Source organism: Somniosus microcephalus, chromosome 20 (assembly GCF_052327205.1).
Source record: "Somniosus microcephalus isolate GS21.2 chromosome 20, FLI_Smic_1.0, whole genome shotgun sequence".
NCBI classification, from domain to species: domain Eukaryota; kingdom Metazoa; phylum Chordata; class Chondrichthyes; order Squaliformes; family Somniosidae; genus Somniosus; species Somniosus microcephalus.
In genome coordinates, this window is record NC_141006.1 from 68743386 (window position 1) to 68770549 (window position 27164).

Consider the following 27164-nt stretch of genomic DNA (forward strand, 5'->3'; position numbering starts at 1 on the left):
AAATTTTGGATGGTAAGTATTGCTTTAGCTGTTTTGACTGAAATTTCGGAGCCGCTCTTGTTTTGTTTCAGTCATGGTATTTTGTATCACGTTATATTGCACTGACACGTCATGCAAACTGTCTGACTTTGTTCCTTTTATTGCCCTTTCGTGACATGTGGCAAAGGAGGTGGCAGTATTAGTCGGACAACCTTCTCATACTGCCAAATAACGTTCCATATTTGTATTCTCAAATGTCTTCCCTTATACTGGGTACAGTAGTCTCGTAGTTATTATACTGAACTAGTAGTCCAGAGGCCTTGAGAAGTAACTGAAATAATATTGAGATGTACTCAATCTGCCCACCAAAAATCTTGTTCAGATGATGCATATTTGCAAGTGATGATTAACTGAAAATGTTACGAGTGGGATATATGCTATCCATCTATCAATTACACAGTGCTGTCTTCCCCCAGCTTAACTCACCCAAACATGCTGATCTGCTGGACCTTCGCTGGCAGACTTGGATCTCGGTGAGTGCTTACTCTGTGCATACACGTAGCACTTTTCACAATATCCGCCGTACACCGGATTGGCGAGCATGCTACAGCCAGCACTACAACAGACTGACATGTTCCTGAGACGGGATGAAATCTGAGCAAGCTGCCCGTGGGGTGGAGGGGGAGAGTGGTCACTGTGCTGTCCATTTGGATCTTGTTGAGAGGACGCTCCTTGGGGGGGGAAAAACATTATAATAAGTCTCACCATCAATCTTACTCCCCCCCCCCCACAAAATAGTCACAGAAATTCCCACAAATACAACAGCGTACATGGGTTTTAATAACTGTAATTTGGTTTGGATACTGAGGTGCACAAAGGACACAGAAGAGGGAGCATAACCCTTCCCGTAAAAAATAAAACATTTAGTTGGGAGGGAGGTAGCGCTTGAACAAAAATCCGAGCTTTCCGTGTTCCTGGCTTCTTAGTACTCGGTTGAGGCATCTTATTGCCATTGGATTAGAGGTGGGAAGAGCACTTTGATTAGGCGAGGTTTAGGTTCGAATCGGTTTGACTTTGTCTGAGTGAGCCCAGGTTCACACATCCCTCATTCAGGCACTGAGAGATTCAGTGGCACACAACAAGACATGCCGAATCTACCTTTCATGCGTCTCCATTTCAATATCTAAATTCTTCCCTTCCGTTCGCATGACATTTGTTTAACTCCAAATCTCTTATAAATACACACACACACAAAACATAAGGGCCTAGAAATTCAGTATCGGCACGTTTGGGGCGCTACAGCCGGGCGTTCGCTAAATTTAGCGCCCGGCGCAACTTAGTGCCACCTTCGCCGAAATTGAGTTGCATCGCCCCAAGAGGTTGCTGCTGCGCTAAAGCAGGTGATGCACGACTATCATAAGGCGCTAAGCCGGCGAGCCGAGGCGCTAACACCGAGGGCGGGCGCAGCGCAGGTGCAGCGAGTTGCTGAATGAAGGCAGACACACTGGCGTCGGTCAGCTCTTAAAGGGGGAGGGTCGACTTGTTTGGCTGCCATGCTCTGCACACTGCAGCCCTGAAGCAAGGCCTGACCATTGCTGGTTCATCAGTTCTACGCCCTGGACCATGGGGAAGCCCGCTATTCTTCCAAATCCCATTGCACGCTCTTGCTGCTTGTCCAGGGTCATGGGGAAGGAGATGTACTGACGTCTCCTTCTGAAAAGGGCATTGGTCACCTGGCAGATGCAGCAATGTACCGCGAACTGGGAGATGTTGGCAATGTCCCCAGTAGCGGATTGGAAGGAGCCGGTGGCATAGAAGTTGAGAGCCACTGTCACCTTCACTGCCACCGACAGAGACGTCCTACTCCTCAGCTGTGGCTGCAGATCTCTGCGAAGCAGGTGGCAGGTCTCAGTGGCCACCTCCCTTCTGAATCGCAGCCTCCGAACACACTGCTCCTCAGACATGTTCAGATATGAGAACTGCTGGCGGTATACCCTGGGTGGGTAAGGCCTCCTGTGCCGACGCCTGTTGGCCCTTCTCCGTCTGGCCATGACTGGCACTCTCTCACGGTGTCTCTGATCCCTTTGAATCCAATGCAGAAAGCCAACGTTTCCACCCATTGCAGCCCCCATTATATGTGGCGACTCAAGGCTATGGCACTGAAAGTGAAATCCAAGTGCAAAGCTCTGGCCTGAAGCCAGAAGTACCTGTGCGAGCGCTGAGTCAAAGCAGAAAGCTCTCTGCCTTTGTCTCTCTCCAAATATCCGTCTCTCTCACAGAAGGATTGGCACAAAATGGCTGCCACTTATAATGCAGGAGGAGTCCCCTTTAAATAGCGCGCCCCGCAGCAACTGGGAACCGTTCCCCTCTACCAGTCGCTGGGGGCGCCAGGCGCAAAGAAGGGCGGCGCCACTGAAGTTCCGGTTCAGGGCGCACCAAGGGCGTTGCACCATGAAATGACGTCACGATCTGCGCGCGCAGCTGAGCGGGCGCTGCGGTTTTGCGCCGCCGCTAAATCTTGAGTGAAGTTTGCGAGAGGCGCAGATCGCGCCACGCCTGGGCGCTAGCCGCTTAGTGCCCCACTTCTCCTCCTCCTAAGGCGCTAGCGGCTGGCGCTAACAACTGAATTTCTAGGCCAAGATTCATGAATGGCTACTTGTATTTATATGACATGGTTTAAATGTCGTATGTTCCTCACAGGGATTACAATTTAAATACGCCATTACAAAATTATAGTATTCCTAAGCAGACTGTATATGTAGAGGCAAAGGTAAGAAAAATTTATAACCATCAAATGATTATCAAATGCATGAATTATTGATGTTTGGCCAAATATCATTTTATGTAAGAAAATAACTTGCCTTTATATGGCGCCTTTCACGTCCTCAGGACATCAGCCAATGAATTTACTTTTGAAATGTAGTCACTGTTGATATGTAGGTCGGTATACTAGCCAATTTTTGTACAGCAAGCTTACACCAAGAGCAAATGCGATGAATGGCCAGTTAATCTGTTTTTTAGGGAGCAGTTTTGAACAGGACACTGGGAGAACCTCCTGCTTTTCTTCCAATAGTGCCACGGAATCTCTTAGATCCACTTGCACCGGAGGATGGGGCCCCGGTTTAACATCTGATACGAAAGACAGTCTCCGTCATTGCACTGCTGCAGTGCTGCACTGGCTTGTGAGCCTAGATTCTGGTCTCAAGTCCTGGAGTAGGGCTAGAACCCGTAACCACCTGACTTAAAGGCAAGAGTGCCACTACTGAATCAGATTGACACCATACTGTAATTAGGCATTATGTTGCCTTGTTTACTTGTGTGCAAATTTAGATATGTGCAAACCTTTTTCAGATCCCAATAAATGCATGTGATGATGTATTAAATACTTGTACCACCAACTAACCTAGCATGTAACTCCTGAATTTAAAAACCAGGTTTATAATATTTCCTTAATATTGTTATTGCACCGATCTCCTTATCCAATGTCTATTACCCATAATTCGACAGGTATTTTGTTTGTCTAATCTCCTCTCTACAGATAAGTAGGTTGAAGAAACATAGAAGATAGGAGCTGGAGTAGGCCATTCGGCCCCTCAAGCCTGTTCTGCCATTTAATGCGATCATGGCTGATCATCCAAATTCAGTACCCTGTCCCTGCCTTCTCTCCATATCCCTTGATCCCTTTAGCCTTAAGAAATATATCTAACTCCTTCTTGAATATATTTAATGAATTGGCCTGCACTGCCTTCTGTGGTAGAGAATTCCACAGGTTCACCACTCTCTGGGTGAAGAAATTCCTCCTCATCTCTGTCCTAAATGGCTTACCCCTTATCCTTAGACTGTGACCCCTGGTTCTGGACTCCCCCGTCATCGGGAACATCCTGTCGAATTGTCGAATAAACTCCCTTGGCCTTTAACATTGCTGGTTGCAGACTGAGTTTTGCTTCTACAGAACATGGATATATATGTAATATTTTACACAAAAGGGTGCTAAATCTTCACAGTTTTTTTTCTAGGCCTTGTCTCAAGCCATCAGTGGCGGAGCCGATGGGGCGTCGGGGGTCATGAACCCCCAATCATTTTTGAGGTCGGCCAACACAGCTTTGGAGGACGGCTCCCATTTCACTCCCAGCAACTCCGTCACCCATCTTCGGCCTCCAGGCTCGACCTGCACGTTTGTGCAGTCCTTGGCTTAGCCTTCAGACATTCAGCATTCCTCAGCTCGCAGCTCGGTCCCCTTCCTCCCAAGTCGGTCAAAGCTTGGGTTGAACCACCCTAGTTGGCCAAGCCTAGCTCTGCCACTGCAACACTGTACTCCTACCCCATATATTGATATACTTCTATTCGCTCTTTACCCCCTACAGGTACGTTGTGCACATGGCATTGAACACTGCTGTTAGAAACCTGACTACAAAGCTTGTCTTTCTAGGAAATATGTTTTTTGTATGTTCTATCATATCATTTTTACGGATTTGATTTTCTCTGGATTATATTTTAGGAATCGGCTTGAAAAAAAAAACCTGTTGTGGCCCATCCTCCAGTTTCACACAGAAACAAAAGGGAAAAACAAAACAAATCTCCCGTCATCCAACAAAACTCTGTACAATTGTGGCAGGAACAAAACGTTCAGAGATAATCCCTTACATAAATAACCTGTTCACCTGCTCTAAATAAAAGGTGAATGGAGGGGAAATTATAACGGTCCATTTTCACAGGACTGTTCTGCAGTTGTATAGCCATGCGCTTATTCCTATTCTTTACTAACAGCACAGTGAGTTTTTTTTAAACGAGCTGTCAAATCTTTGGAATTCTCTACCCCAGAGGGCTGTGGATGCTGAGTCGTTGAGTATATTCAAGGCTGTGATCGATAGATTTTTGGACTCTAGGGGAATCAAGGGATATGGGGATCGGGCGGGAAAGTGGAGTTGAGGTCGAAGATCAGCCATGATCTTATTGAATGGCGGAGCAGGCTCGAGGGACTATTTGGCCGACTCCTGCTCTTAATTCTTATTGGACACATCCTCACTGAGATTTCCAGTCACGAGCTGTGTACCCAGGACCAGCACTTGCCTTAAAACCTCTTTCTTCAGCATAAATAATTGATATTTTGTTATATATATTCTTATTTCCCTTTAGAATCCTTTACTTTTATCATTCTCTGTCTATCCCTTTTCCTTCTATGTCAGTTTAAGTGGTTTAAAAATCTAGGCTGCTTGTTTTACTTCTAGTGGCTAAAGATGTGCTCCTCCATTCTCTCATTTCAGCCATTGAAATTTTGATCACTTTTGGTATGTGTGTCGAGCTCTTGCTGCCCCCATTCAGAGAGAGGACAGGAAAACCACGATTCACAGCAGCGTGAACTGTGTCGCAGTGTAACTGGGGAACTGAACAATCAAGCATTCAAATGTAGGCCGTGAGCCGAGAGATGTTAAATAACCGGATCAGCTGGGAAGTGGGGCGTGTTCTCTGATATTTTCTTGCGTCTGTGCCCACCTGTGTAATATGAGCAACAACTTTGAAAGATTTAGTGATGCCGACTGCAAGCGCGTTCTGTACTGACGAAAGCCAGCCACGTGTGGAAGAAGAGTTTGCAAAGGAAATTCTTGACCGCCAGAACTTTTCTCACATAACACACCCTTGGCTTTTGTGACCCACTTTATTAAGCAATGTATCTGCTATGTATAAACACTTTTAAGAAGAGGAACCTGAAAGGTGCTCCACATAACCTACATCCATTCCAATGTTATCTGCTGCAGGCATAGAAAGTACCTGAAGGTGTTTTTTGCAACAGAGTGTGAAGATACTCAGAAATGACGTGAGCCTGACAATATCTTACACACGATTAAACACTTGAGATGGTTAGCAGCAATTCTGATTTCCCCTTTTATGTTCTGTGGAGAAAGAGAGGGAGGAGCAGTGGAGAGATGCCAATTGACATGAATCTTGTCATTCATGTGGAAATGACTTATGAAATAATACTGGGCGGCTTGCTGGTGGCGCTGTCCAGGGAGAGTATAAATACTCGGGCATGGGCCCAGCTTGCTCAGGACATACTTTAACAGGAGCTAGTGAAGGACACTAGATCGCCATGTTGAAAAACAGTTGATTAAAGCTTCGTTTAACGCTTAGACCAAGTGCCTAGTAGTTTTCTTACATCACCAATCATGTGTGACTGCACCGGAGGCAGACTGTGCCCACCTGCTGGTGCCCTTCCATCCACATTTACAGGCAGACGCCCATCGAGCAATGACTGTGCAGAACTGGCTGCACCGTCTGTGTCCGCTGCTGCCAAGCCGCACCATCTAGTGCAACAACACCTGCGGCTGGCATGCACTGCAGACAGCTGCACCCTCAAGTCTTCCTCTGCTTCTTTCCAGGCATAGCGAAGGGTACCCGTGAAATGGAAAGTAGGGCCACCCTCTATTACCTTTGTCTGCCCCATCGCCAGTTCACCAGCCCTCAAACAGGGGATTGAAGCTGTTCTATCACCTGCCCAAAATTACAGTTCCTGCCTCCACATTCATTGTACCAGTCACGAAATTCTGCCATGTATCTTTGTTACTCAGACAACTTTTGCAAAGGCTGAAATATAAATTAAAAATATTAGCAGCTTTTGTAATTGCTACCAATACTTTTTATCCCTTTAAGTGGCCATATCCCTTTAAATTTGCCCATCGCTCCTTATAAACAACCCTTTCAGGGGAAGCTTCTATGTGATTTTCCTCTTCTCTTCCTCCCCTCGTCGTGCATGAAAGCTCGGTGCTTGCACTACATATAAACAGCTGGCTGCACAACATCAGGGGCAGTCAGCAGACTGATGCTCGGGTGGGTGTCCAACTACCAGCCAATCAAAGTCTCAATTGGAAAAGCACCCCAATGTATGGTCCAGTATCGTATACATTTGTTGCAATACAGAATGCTCTATACATTGCCTCGGCAAAAGATCATCCTCAAAAGAACATGTACTGTAGCAGTGTGATACTTGCCTTCGCTGCACCCTCTACCAGCTGAGATTTTGTGCAAAATTACTGAGCAAATGTCTGAATTTTGGACTGGTTTGTGCTGGGACTACATCTAATTGTACTCCAGAAACTGCAGGTACTTCGGGCACATTTTGAAGCTTAGGGTCAAGCCAGGATTCCTGTTCTTTGCATTATTGCCCAGGAAGTTGTTTATTTTCATTATTTATCCTTTGGAAAGAGGTGACCAAAAATATAAACATTTACGATTCACATTTGATTACAATTGTCGTGGCTCAGTGGGCAGCACCCTCGCCTCTGAGTCAGAAGGTTGTTGGTTCAAGTCCCACTCCAGAGGCTTGAGCACAAAAATCTAGGCTGACACTCCCAGTGCAGTAATGAGGGAGTGCAGCACTGTCAGAGGAGCCGTCTTTCGGATGAGATGTTAAACCGAGGCCCTGTCTGCTCTCTCAGGTGGAGGTAAAAGATCCCATGTCACTATTTGGAAGAGGAGCAGGGGAGTTATCCCCGGTGTCCTGGGGCCAATATTTATCCCTCATTCAACTCAAACAAATTTGCTGTGTACAAATTGGCTGCCGCGTTTCCTACATTACAACACTTCAAAAAGTACTTCATGGGCTTCTAAGCGCTTTTGGACATCCGGTGGTCGTGAAAGGCGCTATAAAAATACAAGTCTTTCTTTAAAAACAAAAGAAACTAAAATTCTCAGTGGTCTACACAGCAGCAATGGTATAGATTTCACTGAGAATGTGACACCTCTGTAACACACAGAAAAGTTGTGTTACATTTAACTAAAAGCTGCGCTGTATTGCCCACAAACAAAGAGTGAGTCAGAATTTGCTGTCAAATTAACGGGGAGGCTAATGGCGCTTACCGTTATTTATGCGTAAATGGTACAGAAACTTCAGGCGAGGGGCAGAAGCGCGGTTAAACTCAAATGTCCCAAAATTGCTGTCCGTGTTGCGTCGCTCTGCCGCTAGCTTCACGGAAACTGCACTTCGCAACTGGCTCACCACTGACAGGCATTGAATGTCAGGAAGTTGCTGTTTTTGTGCGGTAGATACCAACTAAACCCACCTCAGATATTTAGGGCTAGTAATTAGTAGTTTAAGTACTTTTATAACGATGTGGTAATTGTTAATTCCTGCCAATCAACCTCTGTGGCACTGAAAATTAACTATTACAAGTGTGGAGTGAGAATTTTTCAGGGAGATTTTAAAAATATCTTACTTTTCCTCTCTGTCTCTTTTTTTCTCTCTCTTTCTTAATCCAATCTTTCTTTCTTTCTCTTTCTGTACCTGATTTGTCACTGAATTCACCCCCTTTAATTCACCCTCCTTCTCAGTCCTCTGTTTGAGCTGAAGGATGCCGGGGCAAGTCTAACTAACGACAGACGCCATTAGAAGCCCCGCGACAGCAAAATCTGTCCCATTTATGTGAGAATCAGGGTGGGTTGCCCTTTCTTAATTCTACCTGACCACAAATGTTAAATATATTCAAAGGGAAATAATTTGTGCCTCTAGAAGATAGATAGAAGATAGGAGCAGGAGTAGGCCATTCGGCCCTTCGTGCCTGCTCCGCCATTCGATGAGATCATGGCTGATCCTTTAATTCAGTATCCCGTCCCCGCCTTCTCTCCGTAACCCTTAACCCCTTTTGCCCGTAGAAATATATCTAATTCCCTCTTAAATATATTTAATGAGCTGGCGTACACTGCCCTCTGTGGCAATGAGTTCCACAGGTTCACCACTCTCTGAGTGAAGAAATTCCCCCTCATCTCTGTCCTAAATGGTTTAGCCCTTATCCTTAAATTATGTCCTCTAGTTCTGTTCTCACCCGCCAAGGGAAACATTCCTTCTGCATCCAGTCTGTCTAGACCTGTCAGAATTTTATACACTTCTATGAGGTCCCCTCTCAATCTTCTAAACTCCAGTGTGTACATCCCTAAACTACATAGTCTCTCCTCATAGGTCATTCCCGCCATTCCTGGTATCAGCCTGGTGAATCGCCGCTGTACCTCTACTTCCGTTGAAAATGATGAAATGATGACCTTACCTAATTTTCTACAATCTAGACTATTGATCTCTTTCTCAGATAGTATGCTGTTCAATCTATCCATTTCATGTTCTGTCTCAATTGGAACTCCCTTTGCTACACTGGCTTTCAATATCATATCATACATCAGCTTATGCTTGTATTTCCTCCTGTACATAACTTAGAGCTACCATTTATTGCATTAAGTGACGATTTAGCCCAAATTTCCCTACATTACAACAGTGACTACACTTCAAAAGTAATTCATTTTCTGTAAAGCGCTTTAGGATGTCCGGTGGTCGTGAAAGGTCATCTGTAAATACAAATTTGTTCTTCATTTCTCTCTCTCTCTCTCTCTCTCTCTCTCTCCATATAAATTACAGTTACTTGGATAGACTGGAGAAGCTGGGGTTGTTCTCCTTGGAGCAGAGAAGGCTAAGAGATTTGATAGAGGTGTTTAAAATCATGAAGGTTTTAGACAGAGTAAATAATGTGAAACTGTGTCCAATGGCTGAAGGGTCAATAACCAGAGGGCACAGATTTAAGGTGATTGGCAAAAGAACCAGAGGCGACATGAGGGAAAAAATGTTTACGCAACGAGTGGTTAGGATTTGGAATGAGCTGCCTGATAGGGTGGTGGATACAGATTCAATAGTAGCCTTCAAAAGGAAATTGGATAAATACCTGAAGGAGGAAACATTGCAGGGATATGGGGAAAGAGCAGGGGAGTGGGACGTGCTGTACTATTCTATGATTCTATATATTGTATACTCTCAAAAATGAATGTCTAATTTCCTTCTTTGACTTGTTTTCCCAACTCATGCCATATCCACTCTGATAGACCAAAGTCACATTCCAACAGACCCATCCTCCAGCATCTGAAACTCATCTCTTTCACTCAAATCTGTTTTTCATTTTGTTATTCAATCAAAATGACAACTCCTTTCTGCTGGAGAATATTATTACTATAGTAGATAGATGCTCATTTACATATCTCAATTAATCTAGAATACGGAAGGAGCAATTAACTCCAGTCAGATTTTTTTCACTTCAATTCATCAATGTTTTTGGAACTCATTGCATTAAAAGACATGGAACATTATTTGAAATGCTCGTGCACTCGATCTTATCATTACCTGTGGGAGTTTGCGGATAAACAACAACAACTTGTATTTATATAGCGCCTTTAACGTAGTAAAACGTCACAAAGCGCTTCACAGGAGTGTTAAAAAATGAAATTTGACACCGAGCCACATAAAGAAATTTTAGGGCAGGTCAAAGAGGTAGGTTTTAAGGAACGTCTTAAATGAGGAGAGAGAGGCGGAGAGGCAGAGAGGTTTAGGGAGGGAATTCCAGAGCTTAGGGCCCAGGCAGCTGAAAGCTAATGGTGGAGCGATTAAAATCAGGGAGGCTCAAGAGGCAAGAATTGGAGGAGCATAGAGTTCTTGGAGGGTTGTGGGGCTGGAGGAGGTTACAGAGATAGGGAGGGATGTAGGGGCTGGAGGAGGTTACAGAGATAGCGAGGGTTGTGGGGCTGGAGGAGGTTACAGAGATAGCGAGGGTTGTGGGGCTGGAGGAGGTTACAGAGATAGCGGGGGTTGTGGGGCTGGAGGAGGTTACAGAGATAGCGAGGGTTGTGGGGCTGGAGGAGGTTACAGAGATAGCGAGGGTTGTGGGGCTGGAGGAGGTTACAGAGATAGCGAGGGTTGTGGGGCTGGAGGAGGTTACAGAGATAGCGAGGGTTGTGGGGCTGGAGGAGGTTATAGAGATAGCGAGGGTTGTGGGGCTGGAGGAGGTTACAGAGATAGGGAGGGATGTAGGGGCTGGAGGAGGTTATAGAGATAGCGAGGGTTGTAGGGGCTGGAGGAGGTTACAGAGATAGCGAGGGTTGTGGGGCTGGAGGAGGTTACAGAGATAGCGAGGGTTGTGGGGCTGGAGGAGGTTACAGAGATAGGGAGGGATGTAGGGGCTGGAGGAGGTTATAGAGATAGCGAGGGTTGTGGGGCTGGAGGAGGTTACAGAGATAGGGAGGGGTGAGGCCATGGAGGGATTTGAAAACATGGATGAGAATTTTAAAATCGAGGCGTTGCCAGACCGGGATCCAATGTAGGTCAGCGAGCACAGGGGTGGTGGGTGAACGGGACTCGGTGCGAGTTAGGACACGGGCAGCAGAGTTTTGGGTGAGCTCACGTTTATGGAGGGAGGATGATGGGAGGCCAGCCAGGAATGCGTTGGAATAGTCAAGTCTCGAGGTAACAAAGGCATGGGTGAGAGTTTCGGCAGCAGATGAGCCGAGGCATGGGCGATGTTACGGAGGTGGAAGTAGGCAATTCAAGCAGTTTGCAGGCCAAAGATTTCACAAATACCTGTAGGCAGATTTGCGCATAGCTGAGAGTAAGGAGGAACCTCAGCCGCTGCCAACGCAGACGGTCAGCGCATGGAATGCGATTGTCGGATGTGCACTGCTCGCGGGCCAGGTTTCTCTTCATTGGCAAATACTCAAACAATTTCGGCCATGGAGTAAATGATTTCTGAAAGCATGAAATAACAACAGAAAACGCTGGAAAAACTCAGCAGGCCAGGCAACATCCGTGGAGAAAGAAACAGAGTTAACGTTTCAGGTCGAAACCCTTCGTCAGAACTGAGAAAAAAGCAGGAAATGAAACAGATGAAAAAGCAAGTTGGGGGCTGGGAAATGGGGGAGGGGATGAAAGAACAAAAGGGAAGGTCTGTGAGAAGTAAAGAGACATTAAGAGATAGTCTTTCGACCTGAAGAAGGGTCTTCGACCTGAAACGTTAACTCTGTTTCTCTCTCCACGGATGTTGCCTGGCCTGCTGGGTTTTTCCAGCTTTTTCTGTTGTTATTTCAGATTTCCAGCATCCGCAGTATTTTGCTATCGTATTTCGGAAAGCATGTTTCTCAAAGCAAAATTTATAATATAAAATGGTGGCAAACTACTTACCAACGTCTTCCACGTATTTAAAGAAACATGTGGTACAGAATCCGAACTGTTCTTCAGTCCCAAAGTACTGACAGTCTGGACTGGTGCATTTTCCAGTGTCTCTAATCTGATTGAGCTGCTGTCTTTGATCCTGGCCAATCACTGCTCCGTGACTGCCAATGTTGGCCAATGTAACTTGCGGTAACTCTGAAGAAATACGCCCTGCTGTGGCATGTGACTGGGCAAGAGAATCCATCTGCTTTAAGCAAGAGAAACACAAACCATTGAATTTCCTTATTTCCTGCTTGCATTTGCTGCACCTTTCTCCCCACAAATCCATCCTTTCCTCCACTAATTCATCTGATGACTTTGGAAAGCACGGTTCAGTATTTCTGCCGCCCTCTGGAATATGTTCCATGTGGTCATTTTCTCGGAAGCAACTTGGACAAAGTCCATTCTGTGCCACACTTCCGGTGAATGGACACTGAGGAGCTTTGCACTTCAGGGCATTGGTCTCACTGAAGAAACGAATGTGGGGTGAGGATGGTGGCGGTGGTGGAGTTGATCGAGTATTCCTGATGTCTTGCAATCCAAAGACTGTTGTTCCTTCCGCCTGGAACTCCTTCAAATGTCCATCAGATCCTTGGTTGCCAATTTGCTTACAGTTGTTGGTCCCCGAGGACACTTCTTTCCTTTGGAAGGCATTGTGACACACGTGACAGAATGGTTTTGTGAACTTTGAGCAAAAGTACTGGCAACCACGAGTCAAACATTTGTCTTCCATAATAGATAGGTTTGAGAGAAAAGCAAACTCCTCTTCATTCCTACTGCTTCTTCCCTTGTCCGTGCTCTCCTGCCAGAATTTGTACTGATGGTTAACCAGCTGGAAGTAATCCTGAACCAAGTTAAGGTCATCGGGCAAAGGATTTATGAGCAACCTGCACAGAAAACCAAACTCCATTTACTTACAAATTCTACTTTTCTCCTTTGAAGGATTTTAGCCTTCCATGAAAACTGCTTCAATTGCAAGATGAGGCAAATGATTTAGGATTTTTCACTTACTTCATAAGAACAAAGAGCATGAAATAAGAAAAGGCCATCCGGCACTCTAGTCTACTTACAGAGACTATAGACTCTACCCTATCCCATTTAATCATCTGAGGGATTTCAATACAAATGACATCAGTTGCAGTGAGATCAACGGTGCCCTCAAAGTGAGACATTTGCAGGTCCTCTAGGGGCCGAGCTGAGCACTGAAAAAATACAGTTAACAAATTTGTACTCAGGTTGCCTTCAAACTAAAATTTATGGCCACAGCATTATCCCAAACGTTGTCACCTGGTTTAAATAGTTGGAGTGATGTGATGCTGCAAAATCTACCAAATGTCATTCACTGAGCAAATGCATTCATTTGGAACCTGCATTTGGGGGTTGTGATACTAATACCAAGAATAATCAGACTGTTTATTTTCAATAGCCCACTGTTAGTCACCAGTCCCAATTTTTCAGAAGTAATACATTACCTCTCGGTCTCTGGAAGGGGGGCAGACTAGTTAATAGTGGCGAGGGAATCAATTAATCTGCTCATCATCCACAATCTTTTACTTTCCTGCTACATGGCTCCCTTGATTGAGCTAAGGGAATCTTGCATCTTTGTACCCCACAACCCCCCGAGATATCTGCGCTCCTCTAATTCTGCCCTCTTGAGCATCCCTGATTATAATCACTCCGCCATTGGCAGCTGTGCCAACAGTTGCCGAGTCCCTAAGCTCTGGAATTCCCTCCCTAAACCTCTCCGCCTCGCTACCTCTCTTTCCTCCTTTAAGATGTTCCTTAAAACCTACCTCTTTGACCAAGCTTTTGGTCACCTGCCCTAATTTCTCCTTACGTGGCTCGATATCAAATTTTGTTTTTTTAACACTCCTGTGAAGCACCTTGGGACGTTTTACTATGTTAAAGGCACTATATAAATACAAGTTGTTGTTATTTATTACAACTTGGAATCATAGAATGGTTACAGCACAGGAAGCCATTCGGCCCGTCGAGCCCGTGCCGGCTCTCTGCAAGAGCACTTCAGCTAGCCCCGCTCCCCCGCAACCCTGCAAAAATTTTTTCCCTCAAGTACTTATCCAATTCCCTTTTGAAAGCCAAGACTGATTCTGCCTCCACCACCCTCTCAGGCAGTGCATTCCAGATCCTAGCCACTCGCACCATCAAAAAGATTTTCCTCATGTCGCCTTTGGTTCTTTTGCCAATCACCTTGAATCTGTGTCCTCTGGTTCTCGACCCTTCTGCCAATGGGAACAGTTTCTCTCTACTCTGTCTAGACCCCCCTCATGATTTTGAACACCTCTATCAAATCTCCTCTCAACCTTCTCTGCTCTAAGAACAACCCCAGCCTCTCCACATAACTGAAGTATCCTGTTCTCATTGGAACTGGACTTGAGCTGTCTAAAAATACTTTTTAAAAACCTTTGTTGGTGAAGAATCTTGGGACATTTTACTACGTTAACGCTATGTGAATGCAAGTTGTTGGCTTGATTTGGAGGCCTCACCAGCCTGTGCCATTGCCACTCTGAGAATCCACATCCTCCGCTGTGTGAGGACCCTTGGTCCACGATTACAAGCATGGGTGTCCTACCCGAATATATTAAATGACCCTGTCCCTGTGATTTGGGACGTGGACATGGCGGGAGCAAAGTTTTACCTACCATATTTCTCGTGTGCCACTGTAATTTCGAGGGTTATGTTATTTTTGCCTCGAGTGGAAAATGTACAATCTTGAGTTGAACCAAATTTACCGGTGGACTGAATCAAGCCCCAGGTATTAAAATCGCTGACTCACTTTTCTCACCAGACCTTGCAAATAATGAACTTACATTTAGAAAGAAAGCAAAAACCTGCAGGTGGGCATCAATTATCTTTTTACATTTCACTCCACTCTCTTCCGCTTTTAGTTCCTCACTCTAAAAAGCATTCTGTGTAGATTGTGTCAGCTGAAATGTTAAGCAGGCAAACACTTCCCCATAACTCGTGTCTCATTGTTCTCAGCCAGCCAGCAGGCACACTGATGCCAATGTCCGGATTAGGGCCTTTGGAGAGTCGTGGATGATGAGAATTACACAGCCAGGAGTTGCATTATTTTTCAAGTAGCTAATGAGACTTGGACTCACCTGGCCGCGTTGACGAACTCGACTCCATTGCAGTCTGGCACCGAAATCTCAATGAGATAATTGGTCAGCAGTTGTTTCCTGTCGACTTTCTCAGCGTCCAGGAGAAAGCGAATGGGTAGCTCGACGCTCCCATGCTTACTCGGCACTACCAGTGGAAAAGCATTTATTTCTGAAGCAGAAAGAAATTTGCAACGATTTTGTTAAGTAACGGCCATATTCCTGGAGGCAATACAGAGGATAATGTAAACTTTGATCATCCTCCTTATGGTCCCACACGTAAGGGTCGATTTTAGCTTCTCCCCGCACCCCCCACACAGCTGGCGGAAACCCAAGCTCTAAGCCGGTCCCCTTTAAAGATACAGACCGTGCTCTGGTGAAGCTATTTTAACCTGAGGCCTGAGCGGGAGAGCAGTGATGGTTGTCTTGTCGGGAGCAGCAGCCAGGGCCAGAGAAGGCCTGTCAAGATAAATTTTATTTAAAGCTTTTAGTTTCCTTGTGGGCCAGTAGCAACAGGAGCGCTCCTCCAGACTTTACAAGGAAGCCGAGGACTCACCTGCTCAGGGACTCCCATGTCCAGGGTCCTCCTGCCCCGGGCCTCTCCCTCCCCGGGCCTCTCCAGCCCCAGACCTCTACAAAAGCCAGGAAGTTATGCTAAACCGATATAAAACGCTGGTTAGGCCCCAGCTGGAGTATTGTATCCAATTCTGGACACCACACTTTAGGAAAGATGCGAAGGCTTTGGAGAGGGTAGAGAAGAGATTTGCTAGAATGGTTCCAGGGATGAGGGATTACAGTTAGGTGGATAGACTGGAGAAGCTGGGGTTGTTCTCCTTGGAGCAGAGAAGGCTAAGAGGAGATTTGATAGAAGTGTTTAAAATCATGAAGGGTTTAGAGAGGGTAAATAAAGAGAAACTGTTTCCAATGGCTGAAGGGTCGACAACCAGAGGACACAGATTTAAGGCGATTGACAAAAGAACCAAAGGCGACACGAGGAAAACCTTTTTTACGCAGTGAGTGGTTAGGATTTGGAATGCGCTGCCTGATAGGGCGGTGGAGACAGATTCAACAGTAGCCTTCAAAAGGGAATTGGATAAATACTTGAAGGAGAAAAAATTGCAGGGATATGGGGAAAGAGCAGGGAGTGGGACTAATGGGAATGCTCTTCGATAGAGCTGGCGCAGACTCGATGGGCCGAATGGCCTCCTCCTGTGCTGTGCTATTCTAGGATTCTCTGATTTTAACTAAAGGAACAGAATGGTACAATTACTGTCTTTACCTTTAGCATGTCCAATGTCAGATGAGACGGACTGTTTAATGTGTTCCCTCAGTGCTTAATTATGGTGAGGAGCAGCAATAACAGGGTAAGTGAGAAAACCACTCTAACTGTGGCTGGGTGACCTGAATGATGCCCAACTATGGCATTTGTAACTATCTGCTTAGGACGCGAGTGCTGCAAGTACAGACTTCCAGGACACTCTAAAGTAAGTGGCGCTTCATTATAACAAACCTTTGACTGCCTGCTCCGCAATTCAATAAGGTCATGGCTCAATTTCTATATCAACTCCACTTTCCTGCCCTGTGCCCATATCCCTTGATTTCCCTTAGTATCTACAAATCTATCGATCGCAGTCTTGATAAGAACATGAAACTGTCAAAAGAACAGCATTCAATTTAATAATAAAGATATACTCTTAAGGAAGACATACCAGTCCCTTCAGGTTTGTAATACTGAGCTATGATTAATTATTATTAACATTGCAGGTGAAAAACAGCAACCTACAGCTCCATTGCATTGTCTGCTTTGATGGTTATTGAACATTTATAAAGAACAAGCCTGCCATTGAATAATAGTGTCTGAGTATTTGACAAAGGATATTAATCCTGGGCATTGGGCGGGAGGTATGATCGCAACGGCTGGTCGATGCCATCGGTATGAGACCCGGCATTTTAAGGGCTGGCATTCTGAAGCCCAGGCTTCACTCCCATCACACAGCGAGCTGATGGTGCCGTTACAGCGCTCACAGGCAGCTCGCCGGTGAGTGGGAATCGCAGCAGCTCCAATGTGGAGCCCAGCTGGTGATTGTATCCTGGATGGAGGCAATGAGTGGGGGCGGGAGGCACCGATGGGCTGACTGACAGATTCTGGTGCGGGCGGGAAGAGCATTCAAAATAAAAAAACAGTTTTTTTTAAAACTTACCTTTTCCCTCGCGGGCCTTTAAGCACTGCTGGTTAGGCGAGTCAACGCCTGGTACCAGTGGACGGAGTGTGGACGGACGGCACCGCTGATACACGGAGCGGAGATTGAAATATTGGACTGAGGCTCCTGCCTGCAGCAGGTGGGCCCCTGGGCTGTCCACACAAAGGCCCCAAGAAAATGGCAGAGGAGGTAACGCAGTGGGAATTGGGCAGAATCAACACGGCTGAGTGTTGATGTGCCTTTTTAATATCTCACTAGTGAAGTTCCCACGGCAATGCTTGCAGTAAGTGAAGGGATGTCCTGTCTTATAAAGGCAGGAGCATGATACAATAAAAATAAACTGGACCCACCATCCCCCCCCATCTACCCCCGTGATCTATCACTTCCCCCCGATTCCCCATCACTTCGATCTCCTACCCCCCACCCCTGCTCCTGGGCTGAGATCTTGTGCCGCAGGATTTCCCCGTCCGACAGGCAGCCAAGTCTGTCAATCAGGCTGGTTTTCGGGCGGGGAACCCGGGGGAAAAAATCCTCACACACCCTGGAGCTATAACTCCGCTGCATTCCGGGAAACCCGCACTTCTGGGTAAATATGAGGCCACTGTTTTTGGGAGTTCCTGCTCCTTTGGTTCAGTCGGGACCTGCCCTATCTGTGGAGGGTGGTACACCCAGCGAAGTGAGGCAAGCCAACATCCACAGGGTGGTTCTGGGGAATGCCAACAAGGGCCACACCCCCTGAAGCAAAGGATTATTTATAAAAATCAGCCCCCCCCCCCCCCCCCCCCAGGCAGGGGGAGGGGACTATGGCCAGGGTCAGCGGGGGTCGCCTAGGCGCTTCACCTCCACGGGGGGGTAGCGCTGTTTCATGGTACTGAGGTACCTTCCCATAAACCCTGCAAAATTCGGCAGGGTCATCGCTGAGGGGCCACTGGTTTAACCCCAGGGATTGTGACCCGAGGACTTCTGGCCCGAATGTATTATTCTGTTGCTAAAGTGTAGTTATGTGTCCCCTTAAGGCTAGACAGTGTATTTGCTCTACATCCTTGAAATTAACGCTCAGGTTAGTTACAGGCCAGGCTGCAGGTTCAGAACCCTGGCTTTGCTTGTGGGAAGGCCAATTAAGAAGCTGCAGGTATGTTGGCTCCAAGTGTGATGCAGATCTTTGCATGAGACAGTGTGAGCTACCTGGAGAGTATATAGACAGATATACTCTTGAAATGGACAAGTTTCTTAAAAATCTGTTTATGTGATGTGGGCCAGCATTTATTGCCCCTCCCCTAATTGCCCTTGAGAAGGTGGTGGTGAGCCGCCTTCTTGAACTGCTGCAGTCCGTGTGGTGAAGGTGCTCCCACAGTGCAGTTAGGGAGGGAGTTCCAGGATTTTGACCCAGCGACGATGAAGGAACGGCCGATATATTTCCAAGTCAGGATGGTGTGTGACTTGGAGGGGAACTTGCAGGTGGTGGCGTTCCCACGCGCCTGCTGCCCTTGTCCTTCTAGGTGGTAGAGGTCGCGGGTTTGGCAAGTTAAAAAAGTAAATTTATTACCTGGTCCTACATCATTTATGCTGATGAGCGGTGTAAAACACTGATGCTGATAGCTGAGCAGAATGGGATAAGTGTAGCACTGAAGGGGTGGCCAGTGCAAAGGCAGGTAGATCCCAGCAGGGCTTGATGTCGTAGCATTCGAAGAACTTTTCGAACTTTCTTCTGAGTTTCCTGTTTTTAAAAAAAACAAAAATCACAATAGTCACTGCAAATGGAGGCTTACTGCACCTTGAAATGTTAACGTTTCGCTTCAATGGCAAACCCTAGGACTTGAACTATTTTACTGTGCACCAGAGGAGTGATATAAATAAGATATTACAGCGGTGATGGGAAATTATTATAAGTGCTAGTTTTTCTGGTGAGGGATTAAATGTGTACTGTCTTAATGAAAACCATGTTAATAAACCTTTTAATTTACACACACATGATACAATGACATAAATGATGCTGAAACACATCCTTCAGCACCAACACAACTTGCATTGATATAGCACCTTTCATTAGTGAAACATCCCAAGACGCTTCCATTCAATGACAACGTGGGTTTTGGAGTGTTATTTTCTGCCCCCCCCAACTTTTTAATGAAGATTTTGCCCCTTTATTCCATCGCTTAAATTTTACTGATTTTGCTTTTCTTTCTAATAACAGTGCTGTGTCGTGTTGAAATGTCCTGATGAATCCTATTTAGAATGCAATGACTGTTATGTTGGCATACATGGCAGCAACTGTGTGCCCGCAATAAACAGCAATCTTTTTTTTTTGGCTGAGGTAGATACCTGGAGAATCCCTGTTTCACTGGGACCTTTAGTGGCCATCTGAACCAGCAGAAAAAGGGAGCTAAGACCTTAATTTAACAACAGAAAATGCTGGAAAAACTCAGCAGCCCAGGGCCGCATCCATGGAGAGAGAAACAGAGTTAACGTTTCAGGCCGAAGACCCTTTGTCAGAACTGGAAAAAAAGCAGGAAATGGAATAGATTTAAAAGCAAGTTTGGGGGCTGGGAAGAGGGGGGAGGGGATGAGAGAACAAAAGGGAAAGTCCGTGATAGGATAGAAAGCAGGAGAGATTAAGAGACATTGAGAGACATTAAGAGATATTCAAGGCGAGAGGAGGTGGTAATGGGACAGGTTAAGGAACAAAGGAATGATGAATATCTAGGAGATATTTGCAATCCTGGGTGGATCCGTAACATCTCTTCTAAAGATCAGCACGTCTGACAATGCAGCACGCTCTCAATACTGCACAGTACAGTCCACTAGACTTTGTGCTCTATCCACGGTGTAGGGTTTGAACCCACTATCTTCTGACCAAGAGATGAAAGTGTTACCAACTGAAACAAGCTGGAGATTTTTTGTACATAAAGTAGATGATAACTTTGATATAATGAGATTAACACATCATGATTTGGCTCCACTTTTAATAGAAAGACTGGCATTTATATAGCGCCTTTCATGACCTCAGGACGTTGCAAAGCGCTTTACAGCCAATTAAATACTTTTTGGAGTGTAGTCATTTTAGTAGTGTAGGAAACGCGACAGCCAATTTGCGCACAGCAAGCTCCCACAAACAGCAATGTGATCCTGTTTTAGTGATGTAGATTGAGGGATAAATATTGGCCAGGAACTTCTTCAAAATAGTCCCGTGAGGTCTTATACGCCCATCTGAGAGAGCAGACGGGGCCTCGGTTTAACTTCTCATCCGAAATTGATCTCTGTGAAGTTGCACATGGGGAGTTCGAGGCCAAGTCTACCATCAGAAGCAGTGTTATTGGACCAAGGCTCGCAGACGTAGTTCAGTTAGCATCTTAAAATCATACATTCTGTTCTTGTGTTTATATTTCCTTTACAAATTCCTACATCCACATATGTAATGGAAACTGTAATGACACCCTCCTGCCAGGGGCGCTGCTCTAGTGCCTCTCTCAGCAGGCGGGAGTCATTACTCTGTGACAAGTTTACAGAGGGTTAGGCAGGTTCCATTATAAACGTGGGCAAAGGAATTTATAATATAAAAAGCAGAGACATAAAATTACAAATATATTAAGATAAATGTTGGAAAACTGCCTAGTTTTCATCTTGTAAGCACGATAAAGTCAGAGTGCACCTCCTTTTTTAATCTTTCCTCCTGATTTCCTTACATTGTTAATTATTAAAATATTGCTACATTCCTTTATTGGTGAACAGGCCTCTTTCCAAATCATAGATGAGCTGATTGTGAGGCTCTGAGGCTGAGCTGGCCTTGACATGCATCAACACTGGAACTCTGTAAACAACAACTAAGATAAGTTCCCCAAAGCTTCCCCCTCCAACCGGGAAATGTCCACAATTTCTATACTTAAAGGTTAGGGCTGTGGTGTCAGTAAAAGGTGGGTATTGAGTGTAGGGGAAATATCCCACTGCAATACTATGAAGCCTCATTAGTTTAAACTCTGCTATCACAATCGCTCTCTTTTTTTCAACTAGTCCCAGTGAAACTTCCATTACAGGCAATAAAGAACCTTAAAGTTCAATATGATTTAACTCATATTTAGAACTGCATTGCTGTTATTTACAAGGCCATAATGAAATTTAACAGTGATGTACGAGTGGCAGCTGTGGCTCAGTTGGTAGCAACTCTGAGTCAGAAGGTCGTGGGTTCAGAGTCCCCACTCCAGAGACTTGAGCACTATAAATCTAGGCTGACACTCCAGTGCAGTGTTGAGGAATTCCTGCACTGTCGGAGGTGCCGTCTTTCAGATGCGATGTTAAACCGAGGCCCCGTCTGCTCTCGCATAAAAGATCCCATGGCACTATTTTGAAGAAGAGCAGGGGAGTTCTCCCCGGTGTCCTGGGCCAATATTTATCCCTCAATCAACATCACTAAAACGGATTATCTGGTCATTTATCACATTGCTGTTTGTGGGATCTTGCTGTGTGCAAATTGGCTGCCGCATTTCTCACATTACAACAGCGACTACACTTCAAAAAGTACTTCATTGGCTGTAAAGTGCTTTGGGACATCCGGTGGTCATGAAAGGCACTATATAAATGCAGACTAGATTTTTGTGCTCGAGTCTCTGGAGTGGGACTTTGAACCCAGAACCTCCTGACTCGGAGGTGAGTAGTGCTACCCACTGAGCCACAGTGGAGGGGGAAGGTTGTGCTTTGTTTTGCCTCAGTTAGTTTGGGCCTTGACAGCCGATTTACACTACACGCATTTAACATTGCTGTGAGGCAACTTGACCTAATTAAATCTACGCGAACCAGAACAAAATTGATCACCTCAGGTTCCTGTTGCCCTTCACTTGGTAGCCAAATCAAGAACAGTAAAACTGGCCTTGCCGAATGGTTGCACACAGTGTACTCCAGAATATAAACTTTTGATCCAGGCCAGTGTGCACAGGACTGAGCAAGGTGATTCGCCAATGGGAGAGAGAGATTTGCCTTCCTCCGAACTGTCCTGCTCCGCCACCGTAACTCTGCCTGAAGCGCGGTGTAAACCCCCATTAACGTGTACAAATGGGATTTCTGGCGAAGTTGTGACGGAGCAGCTCCAGGGAAACTTCCTGGCCCGTGGATCAAACTTTAGTACCTCCCACTGACGAGACAAAAGAGAGGTGGGGTGGTGGTGGAGGGTACTCTATTATTGCACATTTGTACAGAATGAAAGAGCTTGGATTTCAATAGTGCCTTTCCAGTTCTTGGGATGTTACAAAATGCTTTGCAGCCAATGAGTTTTGTAAAAATTTTGCACGCAGCAAGGTCCTTCAAACAGCAATCGAGATGGATAGGTAACCTGCTTTGATGGTATAGGTTGAGGGATTAATATTGGCCAGGACAATGGGAGAACGCCACGCTCCTCTTCAAATAGTGCCATGGGATCGATTTAATCTTACATCCAAAAGGTAACACCTCTGACAACACAACACTCCCTCTATACTGCACTGAAGAGTCAGCCTAGATTATGTGCTCAGCTCTTGTAGGGAGGCTGGAAGCCACGACCCTCTGACTCAGGCGAAAGTGCAGCCACTAAGATAAGCTGACAGCAAGCTGCTGGCTCGCTGAAGATGTATCTCGGCAGTTCATGGTCTATTCTGCCATACTGCCTCAGCGCAGTTACATAAATGCCGAAGTTGGCCTGGTAGCTTGGTGATGAGTGCACTGGTTCATGTGAAACTGAACTGTGCAGACCAGGAAGGTGTGGGGTTTGATCCCTGGCCTGAGCTGATCCTAGCGGAGGCAGTGGTCAGGGTGCTACAATTGGCCTCAATGTCCCTGGGCAGTACCTCCTAATGGAAAGTGCTTTAACATGGACTCAGGGTGAGAACAAGATTCATATCAGCGGCAGTGCCTCCTCGTGGTCAAACAGCTTGCTGGCACTTGCAGTCTAGGCTTACACTTGAAGAATGTCCACTTGTGCAAGACAACAGAGGTATGTGTGGAAACATGTACCAGGCTGCCAGCACCTTCAGGAAAGGATGGGTGGAAATGTATTCCAGAGCAAGAGAATCGCATACTGACTTCATTAAGATAAATATATGATTTTTTAAAAATTTGTTCCTGGGATGTGGGTGTCGTTGGCAAGGCTAGCATTTATTGCCCATCCCTAGTTGCCCTTGAGAAGGTGGTGGTGAGCCGCCTTCTTGAACCGCTGCAGTCCGTGTGGTGAAGGTGCTCCCACAGTGCTGTTGGGGCGGGGGGGGGGGGGGGGATGGGGGTTATTTTAATGGCGTCACACTTGTTTGCTTTGCTTTCACTTTTTAAACTCACCAACAACTACAACGATCGGCCGCCTGACAATATTGGCTAAAACAAATATGTGGACGTCTTGATATATGTTTGTTAAAGCCTGGCCTGCAGTAGATCTAGGGTCAGCGGATTCAATCACGTTCTGCCATTCTTGGTCCCAAATCTGTTTGGAAAAAAAAGAAATAACAAGTCAATTCTGCAACAGAACACCACCAAGTAAATGAGATCATATCACACGCGATAGAGAATCAGCCATCTGCACATACTGACGCCAGCACTCAATAAAGTGCAGCCAGTTCTTCTTGAGGGCAAGTGGAATTTCCTCCCCCCCCCCCCCTCCTCAAAAAAAACTCTTCCCCTTTACAGGAATTGGTCACATTCGGAATTCGATCTTTATCCTACTCCTATTGACTCCAATCTTAAAATGATTTGCTTTTCAGAATTGTAAACTGTGGTTAAAATGTGCCAAGTTTAACGATCAAAGTGGTGGGTGCAGTGGGACAGTGTGTTGGCGCTCTGACATATGCCAGAGTGGCATCAGGGAAGGAGGGCGAACAGCAAGTGACTAATCCTGGGCAGCTCTTGTGACCTGTCCAAGTCCTGGCACAAGAGCAGCAAAGGGAGACCCTGGCAACAAATTGCTGTCTCGGCCAGAAAATAGGGTAGAATGCTGGCTGATCTAAAAAGGGAAGAAACAGATGGAAATAGAGAGGCGCGCAGACTGGGGACCGCTGAGTCATAGACTTAACGCAAAGATGAAAAGGCCATCTTAGATCTCTTGGGTGCAAAACAGTTAAGGTGTTTAATAAAGGGCTGGTCAAAATATTTTGCAAGACATTGTGCCAGGATTCTAAGTCCAGAGTATGAAATGATATGATTGGTGCAGAATATATGTCATTCTGATTCACTAACTCTGCGCAAAGCTAAGACAGTAAAGATAAAACACGTTGCAAAATGTCGGGCGTCATCAGATATAACATTTGGTAAGATAGTTATTGATCATCTCACCACAATATAACATTATCCCGGTGGAAACTCAGTGAAGGAACGCTAGAAACACCCCAGCAATAATCCCCCAACATCAGCAGAATGTCTTTACATTAAAAATAGGAATTAAATAAAGCACCAGAAACACCCTGGTATTATTTACACTGCCGATATTTCAGTCACTAACGCAACTTTCCCGAGCATTTTATTGACCTTTTCTCTAACTGTCTCCAAATGTTTCACTTAAAAAAAAATCTCTGGGCTCAGTAACATGAGGGATGGTCGTGTTGGGGAATGGAATGCTTCCCATTCCAGGCACCCAGTGTCGGCATCAAGCACTCCCAGCGCAACCAGATCCAGAATAAGACTCTCGCGACTCAGTCCCAACAAAATATCTCTGCGCAAACATCATAAGAGCACTCCTTATTGCATCAGTGAGACATTTGGACCATCTCCCACACCGGCCATGCGGTGGCCTCCGAGTTATCCAGTGGTCTATCTAACCGACATTGCCAATTCTTGCCAAAATAGGGACAGTTTTAAGCTGTAGACACTTGCCCATTAAAAACTGGACTGAGACTACCCAAGCTCACTTCACATAGGACCCTTGCAGTCAGCCGAGGGAGGACACTTTCAGCTCATCAATTGGTAGAATTTAGAATAACTATTTATAACAACAACAACAACTTGCATTTATATAGCACCTTTAACGTGAGAAAATGCCCCAAGGTGCTTCACAGACGGGTAATCAGACAAAAATTGACACTGAGGCAAAGGAGGAGACATTGGGAGGGGTGACTGAAAACCTGGTCTTAAAGGAGGTGGTCAAGACCTTTAGGAAGGGAATTCCTGAACTTGAGGCCGAGATAACAGAAGGTACAGCTGCCAATGGTGGGGTGAAGGGAGTGGGGGATGTATTGAGGCCAGAGTTGGAGAAACGCAGAGTTCTCGGAGCGTTGTGGGGCTAGAGGAGGTTACAGAGGTGAGGCTATGAGGGGATTTGAAGACAAGGATGATAATTTAAAATTTGAGGCATTCATGGACTAATAGCCAATATAGGTCAGCGAGCACAGGGGTGATGGGTGAGGGGTCTTAGTGCGGGTTAGGAAATGGGCAACAGACTTTTGGTTGAGCTCAAGTTTATGGAGGGAGGAAGATGAGATGCCGGCCAGGAGAGCGTTGGAAAAGTCCAGTCTGGCAGTGACATAAGTGTGGATTTAACTACTGTATGAAACACCGACATTTAAACTAAACAGTTCTGGTCACCACACTTTAGGAAGGCTGTGAAGGCCCTTGAGAGGGTGCAGAGGAGATTTACCAGAATGGTTCCGGGGGTTGGGGGATCTTAGCTACAAGGACAGGTTGGAGAAGCTGGATTTATTTTCTTTAGAGCAAAGAAGGTTGAGGGGTGATTTGATAGAGGTGTACAAGATTATGACGGGTTTGGATAGGCTAGATGGGGAAAGGCTGTTCCCACTAGTTGATGGTACAAGGACGAGGGGACACAGATTTAAGGTTTTGGGCAAGAGATACAGGGGGGTTGTGAGGAAAAACTTTTTTACACAGTGAGTGGTGAGGACCTGGAACTTGTTGCCAACAGAAGTGGTGGAGATGAAAAATTGAGTAGCGCCTTCGCTGGGGCTACCTTTAGCGCCCCGGAAAAATTAGCACCCCCGTGATGGAAATTGAGTGGTAGCGCTACTGGAAGCGCCCCGCCTCCCTCTTGGGCCGCTGCAAGGGAATATCGCGGCGCTACGTGCCGCAGCGCCACACCTTGCGGCACATAGTGCCACAGTATTGCTGGCCTTCCTCCCCTTCTTAAAGGGGAGGGGCCTTGCGCAGTGCGACCCGGGGCCCAGCTGGGCCCCCAGGGATCGGGAGTGCCGGCAAAAGAGCCCGGCACTCAAGAGAAGTGCCGGGCTCCTGGAGCGCAGCCGGCACTCCGCGGGGGGCGGGTAATGAGGCCGGGGACGGGAGCGGAGGCAGGTGCTGGCAGGCAGCCAGCAACAAAAATGGCCGACCGGCACCTCGCCTTTAAATAGCGCCGCCCCGGCCGCAGGTAGGGCCCCCTAACCCTGTTGGACATAATGTCCGGCGTTTTGTCAGGGGGCGCTACCGCAGATTGCGGCCGGGGTGCGAGCGGGGCGCTGCGCGCAGTGATGATGTCATCGCCGGTGGCGCAGCGCCATGGGGTGCTAACGGTTACCGCCGTCGCTAACCTCCTGCTAAATTTCGCGGGAGGCGTTGGCGGCGCTGCGGTCGGGCGCTAGTTGCTTTATGCCCTAAGAGGGCGCTAACGGGAGGCGCAAAGCAACTGAATTTTTCCCCCTCAATCTTTTCAAGGGGAGACTGGATAGGCACTTGAGGGAAATAAACTTGCAGGGCTACGGGGATAGAGCGGGGGAATGGGACTGACTGGATTGCTCTGCAGAGAGCCGGCATGGACTCGATGGATCGAATGGCCTCCTTCTGTGCCGTTAGGACCCTATGACTATGACATGAGAAATGATTAAGGAGCTAGATTTTGAAAAGCATATCTGATAACTTGATTCATCATAAATAACTGTTCCAACCCTGGCCAAGGGTAATGTTTGCTGT

The 27164-nt window shown here is 46.3% G+C and overlaps 1 protein-coding gene across 1 annotated transcript in view; it reads right to left on the reverse strand.

Moving 5' to 3' along the window:
- LOC147103383 (tumor necrosis factor alpha-induced protein 3-like) overlaps window positions 1–27164 on the reverse strand; it is a 54056-nt gene that overhangs the window by 5665 nt on the left and 21227 nt on the right. Inside the window, exons 3-7 of the mRNA XM_085962940.1 lie at window positions 23601–23742; window positions 18853–19023; window positions 15109–15277; window positions 11957–12873; window positions 466–710 (exon numbers count right to left, since the gene is read on the reverse strand). Of these exons, the coding sequence (XP_085819066.1) occupies window positions 466–710; window positions 11957–12873; window positions 15109–15277; window positions 18853–19023; window positions 23601–23742 (1644 nt within the window). The remainder of the gene's footprint in view (window positions 1–465; window positions 711–11956; window positions 12874–15108; window positions 15278–18852; window positions 19024–23600; window positions 23743–27164) is intronic.